General features: G+C 40.9%; 1 protein-coding gene across 2 annotated transcripts in view; it reads right to left on the reverse strand.

Annotated features, from left to right (window-relative positions):
• Positions 1 to 17250: 17250 nt before the first annotated feature.
• Positions 17251 to 20364, reverse strand: part of SETD3 (SET domain containing 3, actin N3(tau)-histidine methyltransferase) — a 91943-nt gene continuing 88829 nt past the window's right edge. For both annotated transcript variants that reach the window (XM_059723210.1, XM_059723211.1), the window contains one exon: positions 17251 to 19770. In XM_059723210.1, the coding sequence (XP_059579193.1) occupies positions 19324 to 19770 (447 nt within the window). In that variant the 3' untranslated portion in view covers positions 17251 to 19323. The remainder of the gene's footprint in view (positions 19771 to 20364) is intronic.

Raw genomic sequence — 20364 nt, forward strand, 5'->3', positions numbered from 1 at the left:
GTAGCAAAACTGCCTCTAAGGTGATCACAGAGGGACAAACTCATGGGCCCTAATGGAAGACAGTATATGCAAAGAGCAGCCCTCAATGGCAGAACTTGTTCACTCCTTATGCAATGTTTGACAGCGTGGCAAGGATTGACAATTTATTCTTGTTTCTACTGACTTCTTTACATCCAAGACCAGAATGATCTTTATGATTTGGAAGCCAAAATATAGTGAGATGAAGTTACATGTTTGGGGTGTCCCCATGGCTAGGTACAGACCATCAAAAAGCCCAAAGCTGAATCAATTCAGTTTTTGCAGATTAGTCTAAAATTCACAGAATAAATTGAAACAGAAGTGAACAGACATTTACCTTTGATTCAGGAAATTCAGCCACATGCCTGCAGTGGCTCAAGCCAGCAGCCAGGGGGGTGTTAGAGCACTGTTCTCTGGCTGTGTGTTCACTTCCTCATCCTGCTGCCCCCAAGGTCTCTGGGATTTGCAGTCCAGAATTACAGCGGCAGGACTCTGCAGTGTTGTTCATTACTTGCTCTTCCTGCTTCCAGGTGCCTCTGGGATTTGTAGTTCACAGTTGTAGCTAGCAGTAAGTTTGAGTGGAGGAAGAAGTGTTTAACCTCTCTCCCTGGCCCCAGATCCCAGCTGTGGTTTGCCTGTGGTGGGGGCAGTTCCCCCACTGTAGACTGGGCTGCATCCTCAGCTGGGCTTGCCCCTTCCCCCCATTTGTCAGCCAGCCCTTACTGCTCCATCTAGGAAGCAGAGTGGTGGGGGCATCTCTGCTCTCTGGAGCAGACAGCCCAGCCCAGGGCTGGAAAGTATTCTGGGATGCTGGGGGACTCTGATTTAACATGAACCAGGAAGGGGTCTGGGACAGAAGTTTCATAAACTGGTTTGACCCAAATCAGTTAAGTCTGATACTACATTCAACCAGGTTTATCTTAAACCAGTTTCATCCGTTTTGAAACTGGTTTATGTGCACTGAGCTTCTGTTCTGCTACAGGTTTAAACCAGTTTCTGATGATTTAGACTGGTTTATGTGTAACTTCTGTCCCTAGCCCATAAGGCCATTGTACATAGCTCCAGCTAAATGCTCATGGACTTTAATTGGGTTCTAACATGAACTTGGCCTGGGTGCTACTTCTATGATGTTTCATCTTCTAGTTCTTCAGGATTTATTAGAAGGTGTAGGGAGATGGATACTCCAGGTAAAAGGAATAACCCTCATCCCAGGTTAAGCTGTGTTCAGTATATAGCACACATACCCCACTATAACATTTGTTGAAAATGTATTTAAGTAATCAGATAATATAAACAATGGGAAATTGGGAAGAAGATTTGCTCATACAGTAGAGCTCCCATCTTCTTCTGTCTAGTACCTGTCTTATTTCCATTTATACAAGGGAGCCCAAGGCAAAAGGTTAGTCTTTCTGCTCTTGAGTTTCTGCCGTAATACAGATTCTATTTTTAGAGTGGAACTTACGAAGTATGCTCTGAAATCAATCAGATGAGATTCAACAAGCACAAGTACAAAGTTTTGCACTTGGGCCAAAATAATTGCATGTACAAATATGGGCTGGGGAATGAGTGGCTAGGCTGCAGGCCTGCAGAGACAGACCTGGGGGTTATAGTAGAGCTAAGCTGAATACAAGCTAACCATGCACTCTTGTCGCCAAAAAAGCCAACAGCATACTGTATCAACAGGGGATGTCACCAGCAAATCAAGGAAGGTGATTGTTTTGCTCCTGGTGAGGTCTCACCTGGAGTACTGTGTCTGGGTTTGGACACCACACTTCAAGGCAGATGTGAACAAATTGCAAAGACTCCAGCACAGAGCAGCAAAAATGATTAGGGGCCTGGAAAGCACAAGTTATAAGAAAAGGCTGAAAGAACTAAAGTTATTTAGTTTGAAGAACAGAAGACTGGTGGGGTGGGGATAGTAGTCTTCAAATACCTGAACAGTGATTTTAAAGAGGATGGAGATGGGTTTTTCTCTGTAGCTTTAGGGGACAGGATTTGAAGCAATGTTCTCAAGCTGCAGCAGGGTAAATTTAGGCTGGAGATTAGGAGGAACTTTCTAACTATGCAGTAGTCAAGCACTGGGATGGACTACCTAGAGAACTTGTGAAATCTTCATACTGGACATTTTTAAAAGCAGGTTGGACAGACACTTGGCTGGTATGGTTCAGTCAGGATGATTCCACATTGAGCAGGAGGCTGAACTAGATGACCTTGTGTGGTCCCTTCCAGCCCTACTTTCCTATGATCCAATGATCCTATGGAGGGTAATTTGCCTGAGAGGGCAGCAGAACAATCCAGAAGTATCATTTTTTTAACACAGTGCATAGTCAACTTGTGGAAGTCATTGCCAGAGGCAGCTGTAGAAGCAGAGTGTATAACCAGGTTCCAAAAGGAATTAGACAGTTTTATGGAGGGCTGTCCCACTAATAGCTGTTAAATAAAGCAGTCATGGATGTGCCCTCTAACCTCCTTGGACCGATACTCTTTAATGTCTTCATCAGTGACTTGGACGAGGGAGTCAAATGTACTCTGTCCAAGTTTGCAGATGACACAAAGCTATGGGGAGAAGTGGACATGCTGGAGGGCAGGGAACAGCTGCAGGCAGACCTGGATAGGTTGGACAAGTGGGCAGAAAACAACAGGATGCAGTTCAACAAGGAGAAATGCAAAGTGCTGCACCTAGGGAGGAAAAATGTCCAGCACACCTACAGCCTAGGGAATGACCTGCTGGGTGGCACAGAGGTGGAAAGGGATCTTGGAGTCCTAGTGGACTCCAAGATGAACATGAGCCGGCAGTGTGACGAAGCCATCAGAAAAGCCAATGGCACTTTATCATGCATCAGCAGATGCATGACGAATAGGTCCAGGGAGGTGATACTTCCCCTCTATCGGGCGCTGGTCAGACCGCAGTTGGAGTACTGCGTGCAATTCTGGGCGCCACACTTCAAGAGGGATGTGGATAACCTGGAGAGGGTCCAGAGAAGGGCAACTCGTATGGTCAAGGGCCTGCAGACCAAGCCCTACGAGGAGAGACTAGAGAAACTGGACCTTTTCAGCCTCCACAAGAGAAGGTTGAGAGGCGACCTTGTGGCTGCCTTTAAGTTCATCACGGGGGCACAGAAGGGAATTGGTGAGTATTTATTCACCAAGGCACCCCCGGGGGTTACAAGAAATAATGGCCACAAGCTAGCAGAGAGCAGATTTAGATTGGACATTAGGAAGAACTTCTTCATAGTTCGGGTGGCCAAGGTCTGGAACGGGCTCCCAAGGGAGGTGGTGCTCTCCCCTACCCTGGGGGTCTTCAAGAGGAGGTTAGATGAGTATCTAGCTGGGGTCATCTAGACCCAGCACTCTTTCCTGCCTATGCAGGGGGTCGGACTGGATGATCTATTGAGGTCCCTTCCGACCCTAACATCTATGAATCTATGAATCCTTAAACAAATAATGACTGATGACAGAGAGATTGCGATAGGATGGATTACTCTAGATAAGCCCTGTACAAATACGCTTCTTCTAAAGCCTCTACTATTTGCCAGTTGCCCAGACAGGATACTGGAATAGATGGGCCATTGGTCTCACCCAGCATGGCACTACTTATGATCTAGTTGTCAAACATCAGAGCAGGAAATCCCAAATGTTGACATGGGTTTTGAAACTGCCTTCCTCTGCACTTCAGGTGAGTTGCCTAACCTCTCTCCCTCAACTTGACCATTTATAATGCAAGGGATATTTATGTCTCATTGGATGTGTCTACATGTGCATTTGCAGCAGTTTTTAAGGTGGCATCTACATGTACAGGGGTTACAGTGCAGTAAGGCTGTGTGTGGACCGACTTGGGAGTAAAGTTAGTCCTAAGTCAGTCCACACACACAGTGTTATTGTGCAGTAGTGCATCTACACATATGTTACTGTGCAGTAAGTGCTTGGGCAGGTAGCAAATTTACACATCATGCAGATAGCATATTTACACCCAAGTAAGAGTAAGTTGCCATGATGCAAAAAAAGAATTCGTCTATGAGGCCATTTTGTTTTCCTTAGTTGTGGAGGGATTGTGAGAAGTCTTGTGGGAGGCTAATGATTTGTCATCACTTTTTAGCCACTGAGGAATGATATAGTATAGCATAACAGAAAAGAGGCACAGTAAACACGTTCCCTTAAGTCTATGTGTAGAATTGTATTTAAACTGTGCTTATGAAAAAACACCTAGTACAAAAGACAAACATTTTCATTTATTGAATAAGGTTGTGCATCAATAACAAGAATAATCTTGGAGATAGCTTCTCCCCAGAGCTATACAGTTCTGGTCCAGTGTGAAACCTGGAGCTTTTGGGGCCTGATGCTTTGGAGGAAAATTTAATTTAGATCCATGGATTTTTATTCAAGCACACCCCTTTGAGCAGGTAGAAAGGATGAATTTTATCCTTTCTGTTTTAAAAACACATTGTAGTTTTAAAAACAACTCTGTTGGAAAAGAACTTGCAAACCATACAAAGCATGGCAAAATAAAGATGAAAACCTGGCAGTCAAATTGAGCCAATTCAAACAAAATGCATTTTAATACAGTCAAATGCAAGGAACAAGGAATGTAAGCTCCGCCTGTAGAATGGGGGTGCACGCTGGAAAGCAGTGACTCTGAGAAGAATTTGGAGATCATAAGTGGGCAAGCATTTCAATACAAGCTCTAAGTGCAATGCAGGCAACCTACAGCCTGTGGGCTGGATCCAGCTCACAGAACCATCTCATTGGATCTGGCCTCTGGAGCTCGGGCTTTCGAGGCATTCAGTGGAGGGGGCTTCATCTATACCACGCCATGCTACTCTGTGGCTGGGCAACAAGGAGATTCCCATCCCATGCTGCAGCCAGATCCTAGCACCCGCCTGCCTCAATTCCAGTTCACTGCTGGGAAACATTGCCAACAGCTGCTATAGTGAAAAGGGCTAATGAGACTGCTGACAGAGAGTTACCAACCAAGAATGTGATATTACCTCTGTATATAGCACAATTCTGCATACAACCTTTTTACTCTCCTGGCAACCCTCTATAACTTTTCTGAATTTAATGGAACCCCATTTCAAAAACTAATTCACTCTTTACAGTGCATAAACTGGAAACACATTTAGTAAACAAAATGGAAAAAAAAGTGTGAAAATTCTTGCATAACCATTAACTAAATCACAGCAAACAACAGTTCACATGAGCTGGTACTGGGCACGCATTATTAAATGGTGGTATGACATCGCACTGCACAAGAAGAGCTGAGCTTAGCCAACTAGTCCTGAGTGGGATGTCTAAGGATGTAGATGCAACTTGCTGGGGCTAGTGGCTTCACACAAAGAAGTGGGAAGTGTCACCCCTTGCCTTTCACTCATTCTTGACTATGGGAAAATAAGGGAGCAATTCTTTGGTTGTAAAGAACTCCAAAAGACCACAACAGGTCAGATTCTTTTTGACACTATTTGATTCCTATTTCAAATCCACGGTTTATCTTGTGAAACATGTATAAGTGCTGGCACACCTAACTGCTAATATTGTGTGGCACCCTGTGTCACCCCAGCTGAAAAGTACTGGCATGCAGCATGGGTGAGACCAATCTTGGAATCCTACTTCCAGTTCTCGTGTCCCCGTTCTGTAAAGAATGTTGTAAAACATAAGAGGGAGTACAAAAAAAAGCCAAAATACTGATTTAAGGGTTGGAGAATATGCCTTACAGTGAGAGACTTAAAGAGCACAAGCTATTTAGCTTATCAAAAAGATTGAGCAATGACATGATTACAGCGTACAAGTAGGCTCATGAGGAGAAAATTCCAGGTACTAAGGGGATCTTTAATATAGCAGGGAAAGACATAATCCAAACAAGGACTGGAAGCTGAGGTTGAACAAATTAAAGTAGAAATAAGGAACAAGTTTTTAAGCAATGAGTTCAATTAAACATTGGAGCCAACCACCAATGGAAGCGATGAATTCTTCATGTCTTGAGGTCTTCAGACAAAGTCTGGATGCTTTTCTGGGAAGTTGACATTAGCAAAATGCAAATTATTGTGCTCAGTGCAGGGAGAATATACAGGAGGCCAGACTAAATGATCTAATTGTCTGTTCTGGCCTGAAACCCTATAATACATCTGTGAATCTAGAGATAAAGAGAGTTCATGCTAACCTATCTTAGAAAGGATGTAAAACCTCTAGGTTTAAAATGATCTCTAATTCTTGGGGATTAAGGTGAACATTTTCACAGGAGCTTATTACCCCACATCTACCTACTGTTGGACTTCTGGCACTTATCTCGGAAGCATCCTGTGCTGACCTCTCCAAGTCAGAAAACTTAACTAGCGGGGGGGGCGGGGGGGTGGATATAGGTTGTAGCCATGTTGGTCTAGTCTAACTAGCAGGATGGGCATTTTCCACTGTGCAACTAGATTAGTTTGTGCCTCTTTTCCATGATGTGTTCACTTAGATCAGCAGGGGCTAATTGTTTTGGCAGGAGTGCCACAAATTGAGTCCCTCACCCTTGCTGGGTGCCACTCCAATCCGCTTTCCCTACTCAGTCTGCTGCTCTGCTTTCTGCACCCTGCCCCATCTGCCTTGTGGTGCTGCCTGCTTCCTCAGATCTGCCACATGCCACATGCAGAGGCTGCCCACACACAGGTTGGCCACCCTCTGAGTTAGATGCACCACAAGGGAGATTCACTAGGGCACATCCTATCCTACATGCCCCCAACTAGTGGAAGTTTTCTGGATAGTTGCTGTAATAGTACTGATTCCTACAAATGGAACTGAGATTCAGAGAGGCCAGCTGCACTTCCACAGGTGCTCCACTGGAATTTGGCATTAGCTAATGAACACCTATATTATAGTACTAGTGAAATATGATTTACATTTTTTTCATTAAAATGTCACCGGAAGTCCAGTCTCCAAGCATTATGGTATTTGAAGCCACTGCCAACAGCATACACATTTGATATTAATTAAAGTGAAAGATGACAGCACTAGGAACACTTTTCTCTGCTCATATAAATGACCTTTAACGAGTGCTTGTTCTTTAGTTAGATTGGGTCATTACTAGACATTACTGAGCATTTTCAATAAAGCTGGAATTTCTGACTCAGATTTCAGACTTAAATTATAACATTGGGAAGGGACAGTCTCTTTTCTGCGTTTTGTACTCAGCCCTGTTGCCTACCACCATGAGCCTGCTCCATCACACCAGACAGCTAAGGATTCACAAGCAGAGTTTGTAGAGGGCGATGGGAAGGGGGCACTGAGCTTCACCCTTCCTCTGTGGCACTGGATTGCGGATAGCCTCTTGGACGGCGTTCCCTTTTTCTGTCAGCTCGTGGCATATTACAAACACAAGAAAAAATACACTCATCTGTCATGCCCTCTCCCTCCAGGGTCACATTCACAAGTTGTGGTACCAGCTGCATTGGAGTACAGAGTTCATGCAGTGTACACTCCAAACCGATCCACCCAAAAAGCTCATCTCTGAATAGCAAATCCTCTTCTTCCTGATGCTTCTGTCCAGCACAGCTACACTAGGACTAATCGCAGCCTGACCCTTCTCCTTTGGCTCAGATGCCATAGCTCATCTTACTTCCCTTAAGGATAGGGAACTCATGAAGATGAAAGAGGTACAAGAGTTTCTTTGCTCCTGGAGAAAAGTATTTTGAGGGAGAGAACCCATCAAGTTTTTGATACCATTGCACATATGCTTTGATGCATCTGAGACAGACAGCAGCCGCAAGCTTGGCACTTGACACAATATTTAGAGAGAGGGATTTCCCTCTCCAGTCCACAGCAAGCAAGTGGACGGAGTGAAATTCCCTAAATTGTTTCTGTGAAAAACTAAGGGAAGTTTCTGGGGCATGCACTGTGCTGAGAAATTATGCTTCCATTTAAGACAGCTGGAGTGCCAGGCCTGCTTGCGAAGCAATTTGAAATTATTGAGAGCAGCACTTCACATTACCACAGCGGAGGCCTTTAGAGGCTGGAAGTCTCAAACCTTGATCACTTCCAATTGAACCACTTATAAAAATTGTGCACTGCTGGAATATTTTAAATGACAGTGTGCAATGTGTACTGACTTAACATTAGGGGCTTCAATTAAATAACAGTTCAGAACATAATGAACTGAAAAATTTCACACTCTCTAAAGCAAGATAAGCATGAAGTGAAGGAGGAGAGAGAATTAAGAAAAAGTACATTAAACATCATACCAGTCACCGGCTGGTGAGATTCAGCTAGAAACTCAGCTTGTGAGCCGTTTTGTTTAATGGATGCCATACAGGGCATGGGAGGAGGGATAACCAACCTTTTGTTTTACGGGATTATGTTAACTTTATTCAAGTTGGGGTGCCCCCTACTCACCCCTTTTGCTTCAACCAGCACTGAAGTTTGGGGGCATCTCAATCTAAGCTATATAGTTGAGCTGACCTGAAATTCTGGACCTCGGATTGGTGGGTTTTGTCCCTATACAATTCATATTCCTCTATACATTCACTCTATAGAAAATGAGTCATCTAACCCAGCAGAGGCCAGCCTTTTGGGCAGACATGCTACAATTAACCCCACAACCTCCTCAAGTGCCATTTAATCCCCTTCCCTGCCCACTGCTCTACTACTGTGCTTTCTGCTCCCCGTGCCATCTGCTACTATGCTCCCTGCTCGTCCCTGATCTGCCACATGCCACACAGTCTGCCTGTGCCACTCGTGGCACCCATGCCAGATTGCACGCCCCTCCCAATCCACTAAGTACTGAGAAAAACCGAGGCACTGTGCTTTCTACCCGGTGAAGCGGTCTTACAAAGGGGTGTCATTTTATCATGAGCTCTCAGCAGTATGAAATTGGTGAAATCAACTTGCACTTGACCGTCTTTGAAGACTTAAAAACTTCAAAAGGAACAAAAGTGAAAACAAAAGCTTTTTAGTGCCTGCTTGGTGCACTTGCCTTTTAACTATTAGTCACAGTAACCTCTGCAGTGTACTAGGCACTTTACATGCATTAGAGATACTCCTTGCTCACAGGAACCTGCAGTTCCCATCTTCCTCCTGAGGATGCATGCACAGGATAGACCTAGAACAAAGGGAAAATATCCACCCTCCAGCCTCCTCCCCACTTCCTAGTTTGTGTGTTTGGAATGTAAGTCAGAGGACGGAGACCATGTGATCCTCAAATGTGTTCATTGTATTTGGAATACCAGTAATGGATGATTATGGCATGAACAAGTCTCCTATTGATACCTCTAATGGACAAGGAGAGCTGCTTCTGTAAAGGTCTTACAAGGCAGAAAAACATGCACACAAACCAAGGAAACCAATATGGTCCTGTGCCTCCTGGTTCTTCTTATTCCTAAGATTTAAAATGCCTTTTAATAATTTAAGATGGGATATTATTGTATCCAACTGACTTACGTTTGTTACTGTGGTTCTGTTACTTCAATTCCAGACTTGGCTGCTCAAAATGACACTTGCAATACCACCACTATGCAGGGAGGAAATTCAAAGAGTTCCCTAAACGAGTAAATACATCTTTCTGCACCTAAAGTCTCTGGGCTAGGCTCTTGAAATATTGCTGTATTGTGCAATTGGTAAGATAATACAGGCTTTGCTTTCACTTGTAAGTATAGTAGCTTTCACAAGGATCAGTTCAGATGGTGGGTGACTACCTCACTTGTCCTTTTGTTTCTGTGGGCACCTGAGAATCTAAGAGGTAACTGTAGATAGCATGTCCAAGGAGAGGTAGAATTTATTCCAGTTTACCAAAGATGAACCTAACACATGAAACAACTGAAACAGAATAAGTCATTAGCATATACTGTAAGCTTAATAAATTAAGGGAATGACTAAAAATTGTAGCTGTGTTCCAATTATAAAAATGGTTTTCAAGCTATATATCTGCAGGCCCAAGTTACAGGACTGAGTCAGTTATCCAAGTTTCAGTCCAATAGGTGTACCAACCCAATTCAGTCCAATTAGGCTCCTGCCCACCATCTCCACTGTTCTGCCCCAGCATTGGACAGAAAATGAACCAAAAGCAATGCAACAAGCACCATCTTTAGATGACTCTACCATGACCTGGCTCATGGGAAGATTTCTGCATACTTATTTATAGAAGGCAAACGCATGCCTTTCACTTTGTATACAGCCTAATTACTTTTTTTCTTCTTGGCTTCATTGAGCACAGTTCTTCATTGAAGTGGCCAGAACTACAATCAACTGTTACTTGAATGCTTAGTAGTTACTTCGAATAAACCAAAGCAACGCTACTGTAGAGTTGCTTTATGCTGCAGTACCATACCCCACCCCCACCCCTTTTTTTAAGTGTCCAGAACTATAGCATCTTTGGTCTGCTTGAACCACAAACCACATATCTAAAAGCCTTGTATGTGCATTCTTATTTCTGTACTGCAGAGATGTTGAATGTTGTTCTACAATGCCTTCCCTTCAACCTGTAGTAATTAAAAGAAAGGGTGACGTTGTGACCAAAGCAGAGGGAGTTAGGGAAACAGTTCTAGCCCTTGAACCTACCAACACAATGGTCTCCTGTGTCACATTCTGCCTGCTGAAAGTGGGGATAAAACTCCCTCATCCGAAAAATTCATTATAAAATGTCACCTTAGTAAGCTTTGTGAAGTGTTTTGAACTTCTCAAAGAAAACCAACCCCATGCTAATAGAGTATTTGTTGTAGTGTGCAACTGTGTCAAAAAGCACAGCCAGATTTCTAAATAGGATTGTCTCAGTGTTTTATTAAAACAGACATGGATGTACTAATTAAATATAATCCTGCTAAGACAAACTGCTTGAATATACCTAGCTCTATAATATTAGCAAGAATTGCAGATGAGAAAGAGCATGCACACAAGCATGTGTGCATTTTGGGGATTTTAAAAAAAATTTTAAACCTTTATTATACAAATAATGAAAACAAACAGTTAAAGTGCACAGATGTGTAGCCGTCCCAGGGGCCAAGCATGAGACACTTGAGCTTGAAAAAATGTCACCAGAAACTGAAACCCCGCTCCTCATTCCCCCCATGGGGTGACACATGCAGGACCAGTTTTCCATCTTCTACCTTGCAGAGGGCCCCATCAATGGCCCAGCATGATATAAACTGGTTCACATTTTGTTGTAAAGTGAAGTGTGCACATTCAAACGTGACAGGTGCCTGGACCAGAAAGCAGAAGAGCTGGAGGGCATAATTGGAGCCAGCCCCTGCTGGTTTCTGTTTTTCAGTCACCATCTTGGCCTGGCACAGCAGAAAATTGGCCAGGGAGATCACACATGCCTTGGCTGCACAGTATGGGATACAGATGTCCAATGTCTCAAAGAAGTGCAGGAGAGATACAGAAGGAAAATTTAGCTGATTTCTTAAGCTACTAAGTCAGGTAGTTAGCAGGATCATCACTGTTTTAATTGAAGTGCCCGTGGGAAAGCTGATACACGTGACACTTCGCTGAAAAATGGCAGCGGAGGCACTTTAACTAAAGCTTGTTGCATAAGCTTTAATGTATCAGCTGGGGGCCATTTTTCAGTGTGGGGATGCTGATGCACATGATCCTGGAGTCTGCTGGAACTTGGTAATTACCACATGCCAGCAGACTCAATTACTTGAGTCTGCTCTGATGCGCTGCAATTACAGTGCATCAGAGCAGCCTGGCTGTATGTGTATAGGCACCCAGAATCGATTATTTTACTTTAGCTGTACTTGAAGTTAGTCTAGTCAGGAACCGCAAATTAGAGTTCCAACAAAATAAGAAAGTTGGTGACTATGACATCTAGTTTTAAGCTAGAAAGTGGACACTTGAATGATTTCATCGTTTCTAAAGATCTGAACACCCCTTATATTATAATTTTATGTAGAAACATACAGGAAACCTTCATGCTTTTACTCATACAGCACTGTGTTATTTGAAAGATGCACCTGCCATTCCTGTCCTCGAATGTTAGGCATCAAACCTATAAAGCTACCATGGAAGTCTTTTATAAAGATTTCTTGAATTGTCTTCTGATATTGGGGAAGATGTTATGTGAGACGATACAGGATAATAGGACTCCAGGCTACACAATCACTCAGCACTTAAAAGTGTAATGTTTTTATTAACAACTGAAATTACTGCTTTTGATGCATTTGCAAACATCTTCACAATGAATGATGTAATTCACAATTAATAATAATTCGCTCATCTATAGCACTTCTCAGAGGATTTCTGAGAGCATATAGTTCCATTTTAATTTTTAATTGCTAATTTCCTTAGCAGTAGTGGTACCATGCGACTGTGGGCTAGAAACTGATGCTACTCTTCAAAGTGAATGAAGGAAGCAGGATTTACTATTACTAAATCCTAGGGAAGAGTGAAGTCCATGTCAAAATCCCCAGGGACTTCAGCAGAACAACGTTCTGGTCTTTTGTGAACGTAAGTACAGTTTCCTTATTTCATTCTCCATTTCACTAGTTTTTGCACATGTACTTGAAATGCTGACTGGGCTGAGAAGATGCTGGTTAGAGGGTGTATGGAGAAATCATGTGTATAAGATGCAGAAAAAGATTTTGAAATAGGCAAATTGTATCTTTGAAGTTTGAGAAGCAGATAATTAGAAGCTACTGTCCTTTAACCAGAACATTCGCTTAAGTCGGTTTACACACATTATTGTGCTTTACATTTTTTCATTTCATTTTTCTGTGATCTGTTTTATGCTTTCCTCTTTTACATCAAATACACAGCAGCTCTACTCCTTTTGCTACTAACTGTTCAGTAGCTATCATGACAGCAGAACTACATCTTCGTTCTCATTTAATAACTATTTATCATTCTGTACCTGCCCATTTTCAAGAAGGAATAAAGTTAAGTGTTCCAGAAATTGGAAAAAATTGAAACTTGACCTTTATTAAGTGGGTTAATTGTCACAATCTTAGCATGTATGAAATTAATGACCAAAAAGTGGAACTTCAGAGTTTCAAAAGACTAGGTTAATGTCCAAAAAAGTCTAAACTTTGACCTTTTTGACATATGCCAAAAGAAACAGCCACCCTAATAAATTACTACCTATGTGCAATTATAATAAACCATTCTTAGCATCCAAGCACTTGAATTAATTGCTGCAAGTCACTGTGGCTTCCTTGGAAGTATTATTCTTGAGAATCCTTTGCACTGTATATGCCAAGTTGTGTGTGTATTTGTTTCAGTTTTAAAGCGTGTTATTTATACCTTTGGACTCCACAAGTACATGCATCATTTATTAGCAATGAAATGAGGAATCCTGGGTGAGTAGCCAGCAGCACTAACATGGTGACTGACAGGGAATAATGCTGGGGAAAGTGAGTTTGACCTAATGATAAACAGGCACTGATCACTGGACTTCATACACCTGGATATCTACAAGATGAACAGGAGAGTGGAGAGACCCTTTCTTTATGCAAAGGCGGCCAACAAATAGCTGAACGGCAGTTTTTATAAAAAATGATGTTTATAAAAACAAAAAAACCAGTGCATTTGAACTGGAGGACGCAGCAGAGATGTAATGCTCTGTTACCTTCTAGGTTAACATTTCAATATAGATTGGTCTGGGTTGGTTAGTGATATGGCATCCTCTCACAGATTTTAAAAATCTTTCTGGAAAGCCACAGAAGCATGTCAATAAACTACTGAAATGTTTAATTTATAAACAAAAGCAGATTAATCGAATAGAAAAACAAGGCATAAGAAGGGAGGTATATTGCTACATTTTACCATGTTTTAATGACCAAGTTGTTCTTGTTCTGTACCAGGACAAACACGGGATTTTGCAAAGATTTATTAGGAAATCCAGGGATGAGAATAGTCAATAGTGCAGTGATTCACCTAGAACTTGGAAAACTTGAGATCCAAGTCTCTAGTGTGCCTCATTAAAGTGGTTCTGCTTTAAATAAATATTAATTAGAACAAAGACAAACATTTATGTCCCACATCTCAGGTGAATCTCTGACCTATCCATCACTCTGGTTCTGAGAGAGATTTAATTCTGGATCTGGAAACTTTCCTGACAAAAAAAATCACCAAACCTGATACATATCTGTGAAAAGTTATTTCTGCATAATTGACATGTTTTGATGAAAAGCAGTATGGTTTTAGGAAGTTGCCAGCCACCTAATTTGAACATATCTGTAAAGGAACATTTTAGTGTACAACACCTCCATGACTTTATAATCAGTGTATGCAAGTGAAAAAATAGGGTTACTGTACTCTCCATACCAGCTACAAAGTTGTTATGAGCATCATCTAACCCAAGTTTCTTCTTAGTCATGTTCAAAAGAAAAAACTCTAAACAAGCAAACAGACAACCCCCCCTCCCCCCCCCAAAAAAACAACACTTTTTTTGTATTAAGAGCAGAGTACTGAGTTTAGGAAGGAACTCCATTCATTAATCATTGGAAAGCCTCATAACTTATTTAAAATATCAATTAATACTTCTGTTTTCACAGCATTAAATGGAAAGGCTATTTTAAACATGACTAACTGAATCCAGATTAGTGATCAGTCCAATTCAAAAGTTTACTAGAATCTAGCAACTTGAAGTGATTGCTAAGGACAGTCAAGCTACCCCCAGCTTTTACATCAAACTAACATTCAACCGGTCACTCATTTTTCTTTCCCTTAAGTGTCTTTGTTTATAGTCCTTAATCAATGATCAACATCAGCACCTTCCAAAAAGTTCTATTCGGCCCCAGTCATGGGGTTTTACTGGCTTAATTGGCCATTGTACAACCACTAGACACAAATTGGACATCCTTTGGTTTGTGATGGTTCAAGTCCTGATGTCACACACGCACCGACTCATTTCCAAGACAGTGCAGATAATCATTTTGTATAAACTTAGTTTCCTCTGTGTATGGTCAGGTCATGATTCATACTGTCATGTGATTTAACAATGATTTAATTTGTAAATACAGTCTGATTTCTAGATATTACAAAAATAAAAGCAAGTTGGTAACATTGAATAATATGCAACACAAAGGCCATTCTAATGCCTCTATTGCTGAGAAACAAGCCCAGCCCCTGTGCCACATTTGCTTCCACTGCATATGCACCCAAGCCCAGCAAATCAGCAGCATAAATTGCTTATGTGGTTCCAAGTGTGTGCTCCATCTCCATTCTGAGGTTCTGTCTGAACACAAATGTTTCTGATAGCAAGTAGGCATGTCTGACTTTGTTTGTCTTTAAATAGTTGTATCACTGTAAAAGCCAATTTAAAAGGAATGCTTGATTTTGCTGTGCCTTTTTCAGTTTCATAGCTGTCACAAGTTCATCGCTATTTTAAGGGAGCCCCACAGAAGATTCTAGTTGTAAGGGGGAAAAAAAAAAAATGAGTCTTTATTGCTTTTTTATTCCACAATAAAGTTTTTCTGAGTTTCATTGCTCATCTTGATGCATGAAAATCTTGAACATGGCCTCCAAGGTGCATGAATAATCAATAGCAAGGAGGAGATGGCAGCAGCAGACTGTGGAAACACCTATGAATCTATACTCTCTCAGTGTTATAATGGTGAAAGCAAACTGTTCATAGAATAGCACATGTAATATAGCATATTAGAAATCTTGCACATTATAAATCAATCACCAAAGCCCTCTCTAGACATATTTGAAATCTCCATTCAGGTAACACCACCTAAATCTACCAAGGAACTGGGGCAGGGTTTGGAATGTTACTATTTCAGAAGTATTTTGTTGAACGTCTTTTTATTTTTAACATTTTTATTTGGCACAGGTAATCTATGAGAAAAAATGGGATGACTGGATACCGGTTGGGTGAACTTCCCATTTCACTCCAGAAAAAAAGCAGTTTATACTGTAATAAAATGTAATGCATCAGATTGAACCAAATCATTTACATTTTGGATTACAACTGAGAGGTTTAGGAAATGCTAATTGTTTCAGAATTCTGCCACCTCCCAGGCAGGTGTGCAACTAGCAGAAGCAGAAGAATGTTCCTTTTAATACACAAATTAGAAGATCTAAAGTACCATGTGTAACAAACTTACTAATGTGTCTTAACACACTTCACAGTGCAACATGCAGTGTCTGTTTGAAGTTCTTTCTATAGTCTGGTTGAGGGCTAATTTTAAAATGTCTAGAGAGAAATACCTAATTTTAGGCCAGTTCCTAAAAGTAAACTTGCATTCTTAGGGGTATGGGTACACAAGTTGTCACAAGGTAAGCTAAAGTGTGAACTTACAGTGCCTCAGTTGCTCCACAGTAACTGCCCCTGTGCATGCTTTCACTCTGTGCTATGTCAGGTAGTTTGACCTCAATGAAAGTGGAATGAGTTACCTCACCATTTCCCACTTGGAAAGAACATGCATGCAGGAGAAGCTGATGGGCTATAAATTCACACCTCATGGTAACTTGAACAAGTGCTTTTACCATACGCTGACCCAAGGAGTCCCAAACTGTGTAATGCATGTGTGGCATGCGTACTTGATGTTCTATCCTTTCATTTTGCAATCATGTTTAAAAAGGTGGTATGAGAACCAACAAAATTCAGAAGCTGCTGCTCTACCTTATAATTTTAGCTCTTAAAGTCTCATCAGTTCTGCTATAAGGACATGGTTATGCTGTACAAAGCCAAAAAGCACAGGTTGTTAGGGAAACGACCCATCGGTAACTAGGTTACATGCAGAATTCAAACATTGTTTATTATTTTATTTTGTTTTTGGAGAACAGTCCGAGAAATCTTACTGCTTCTTACTAACTAAATAGAAGCAACATTTGGCATTTAGCCTGGGAATAGTGTGAACAGCCTCTTACCCAAACATTAAGAAGAAAGTTAACTTTAAAATGCTTTGATAGGTCTGTTTTCATGACAGATGGCAATGAGGGCTTGTCAGTGCCAATTTTATCATTCCCCTTTCCCCGATTTTCAAAGGCTTAAGGAAGTTTTCAATTAGTGTTTCTAAAGGAATCAATTATGTTTGCCGTGTAGGAATGTAAACTGCAAGATTAGACTACTCTGCACTTTTATGGTACTCAGCATGGCTTTTTCCTTCTCTAGGTAACACCAATATGCACCAGAAATAGGAGTTTGAAATCATACAGTAGATCAGTGCTTTCTTCTGCTTATTATGATTACTTGTGTTTATGTTGTGCCCTCCATTTAGTACTGTACTGAGCACCAGCTATAGTTCTTTCTCCTCCTCCTTTAACACAAACACCATGTCAATGCCAAATGCTGGCTTTTGTTTGTATAATACACTTACCACTAAAGACATTGTAGAACTAAGTTTATTCAAGAAAACCCACACGATCTATCCTGTGGTTACCAGAGTTTGCTAAGCCATAGATAACAGCAAACATTGAAACAGAATACAGTGTATCAAACCAAATCATTTAAATTTTGGATTACAGTTATAATGCTCAGGTAACACAAGTTGTTGTTAGGTGTTATCATCTCACCTTCTTTGATATATGTGCAATGCAACTGGCAGAAGCAGAAGTGGATGAATATTGTTTCTAATAAAAAAAACCTGAAGAGTGGTGACTTACATGACATTTAAACTGTCAGGATGAAAATACATACTATTCTACCTACAGGCAGCATATAGTTACAAAAATATTGGTCCAGCCTCTAGTTAATGGGAAAACAATATCCCATGTGTAATGGCCAAACACCATTCTCAGTGAAATATTTAGAAAAAGCTATTTAACTTTTTTTTAATCATAGTTGAACACCGAAGTTGCTATGGCAATATGGAAGTCACTACTTGTCATGTGTATTGCACCAAAGATTTATGCAAAAGCACATTTTTCCAAGTTGTAATTGTAAAAGAAGCAAAAATCTAATAAATAAGACAATAAATATGTCCACTGGCATTTTACTGCCACCAGTCCTAGATGAGTAAGTTGCTATATTTAAGTTTAAACAGTTATCCATACTTTGCCCAGTCTTTCCATTCCTTAGAACTTTTAAAAGATAGTTTTGTTAGGTGGGAAAGTTCTTAAAAATTGAGCAAAAGAATTAAGCTGCGTATTAAAATAGGCCATTTCAAAGCCAAGCCTTGAAACTACGGTCATTTTGGTATTGCACTATAATGCTGGAATAATTTTTACACAGAATTTACTATATGGAGGAGAGGGACAACCAACACTGCTGGATAACAGACTTAATTGGCACTGTATTGGTAAGCCAAGATATGTGCCTCAGACTGCTACACAGTATAAGTGGGAACACATGCAGCAAACTTGGTTTTGGTCTGCCCCAAACCAAAAAAAAAAAACCAGTATTGCTTGCTCTTCTTCCTTTAGGAAAACAGTAGCAAATATATTTCAACGAAAAGATAAAGTTCAAAATAAGGTAAGCTAACTGTTGTCACATTCAGCGTTATATCCAACTACATAAAATGAAAGAATAGCAGACAGGAATATTAAATCATATTTTACTTTTAATAATGGTTCAGTCAAAAAATTAGCTTTGAAAATCTCCAGCTAATTGTGAAAACCTGAAGAAGCTGAGACCTGACCCTACTGAACAACACAGATTAAAGCTGTGGCTTGGCCTATCTGCTTTCAACTTCTCCATTTCCACCTCCGTTGTTGTAAATAAAAAAGTATCGCTTTAAAAGAAAAAAAAAAAAAGTCAGCCTTTAAAATTAGGTGGATGTTGTACTGTAGTAGCCTAACTTTGATTTAAGGAAGAAAGATGAAATGTTCTTAATATAGTAAAAACAAAACATAAAAAAGGAAACGGAAATCCTCAGAAATCACTGTAAGTGTGTTTTTAGGATTCTCATCAACATTTAAAACTATTGAAAATAAGGTTGCCACCTTACCTTTTTTTGGACTGGTGCACCTGATTTTAAACAGGTTTTCTTCCAGTCTCCCAAGTTTCTGATCCTCTTATCCAGTTTTCTGCTGTACTGCTCTCCCACCTTCATGCTGAATACCGAGTCAGTCCTGCCTTCTGCTTTTCTTGGCAGGAGGCAGAGCAAGCTTTTAATTTCGGTAGTCAGAGTGACAGAACAACAAAAGCACAGCAGATAGAAGAGCTTAATTCTTCCCCAGGAAGAAAATACATTTGTTCCACAAAGGGCTGCAAAATCTTCCAAAGGCACCTCTTTCCCCAGGTTTTTGCCTGAAAGCAAGATGGCAATCTTAATTGAAAAAGGATGCTAAATTTTTTAAATAACTTAAAAAAAATCATTTTTTCTTATATAAAGCAGCAAAAACATTTTTCCTCTGCAGAAAGAGAAATGTTAACAAAGAAACACACCAATGTAAATGCACTGTTCATAAACTTCGGCTAATTTTAATTTCACAATAAAGTCAAACTTTATATTCTCTCTATTCTTTAACCTCATCAGTGCTGTCTGAAGAAGATTCTTTGGCATCTTCAGTCTCTCTGTTACTTTCTTCTTGATTTAGATTTTCATTTTCTGATTTGGTCCCATTAAGTAGAGAGTTTTCACCATTTACAAACCCATTCTCTGTGACTTCTGCATCAATGGCTTCACCAATCTTTAAGTTCCCTTGCTCCTCTGCTTCTTCCTCTAGGTTTCTCAAGACAATTGGGAGTCTAGAGTCAGCCACAGTGTTCTCTAGCAAGGCTATATTGCTCTCTTCATATTTTGGAAGGGGGTTTCCATCTGCCATTTGTTTGTTATAGTACTCTCTGTTGGCAGCTGCGCTCTTTACTGCTTTCTCCAAAATCTCTTTTTCACCCAAGCGCAATTTGATAGCCATTGTCGCATGAGAAGTAAGGTCATGGGTCTCCAGGAAGGACTTGTCATCCTTGAGAAAAGAAAAAAACCATGTGTTACCAAAATAAACAATACAACTTATGGGTCTTTGGCCCTTGCAACATGTTACCAGTTAATCACATCTAAAGTTGTTACTCAGCCACATGTTAATGAAATTAGTGGTGTGATAAAACAAGAAATAAGCAACAAAAATTGCACAAAAATTGTGTAATGGTTTTGTGGCTGGTTTTGAACATGCTATTAACTACATGAGAGACCAGGCTGGGGCTCCCAACTGCAGCTGGAAGCCCCATCAGCTGATGGGGCTTCCAGCCATGGGAGCACACCAGGAGATTCTAAGCTACCTCTGCACCAGTAATAATGTGCAATGGGATCTGATGCTGGATCCCACAGTCAGGCCTCCTGCCATGCACAAGTGGCATGGCAAGAAGAGAGACTGTGGGGATCCCACATCAGATCTCATCATGTCTTCACTTGCATGTCTGCCAGGAGCCTTTACTTGCATAAGACAAGGCCTTCAATCTTGCAGGCTTATGTACAGGGGCAGGTTTCGTGCTTCTGTGTAGCCCCAATTAAGTCCATTAAAGAGAAGAGGTATTTTGCACTGATAAGCCTGCAGAATCAT

The sequence above is a fragment of the Alligator mississippiensis genome, chromosome 2, assembly GCF_030867095.1.
Source record: "Alligator mississippiensis isolate rAllMis1 chromosome 2, rAllMis1, whole genome shotgun sequence".
Classification (NCBI taxonomy): Eukaryota; Metazoa; Chordata; order Crocodylia; family Alligatoridae; genus Alligator; species Alligator mississippiensis.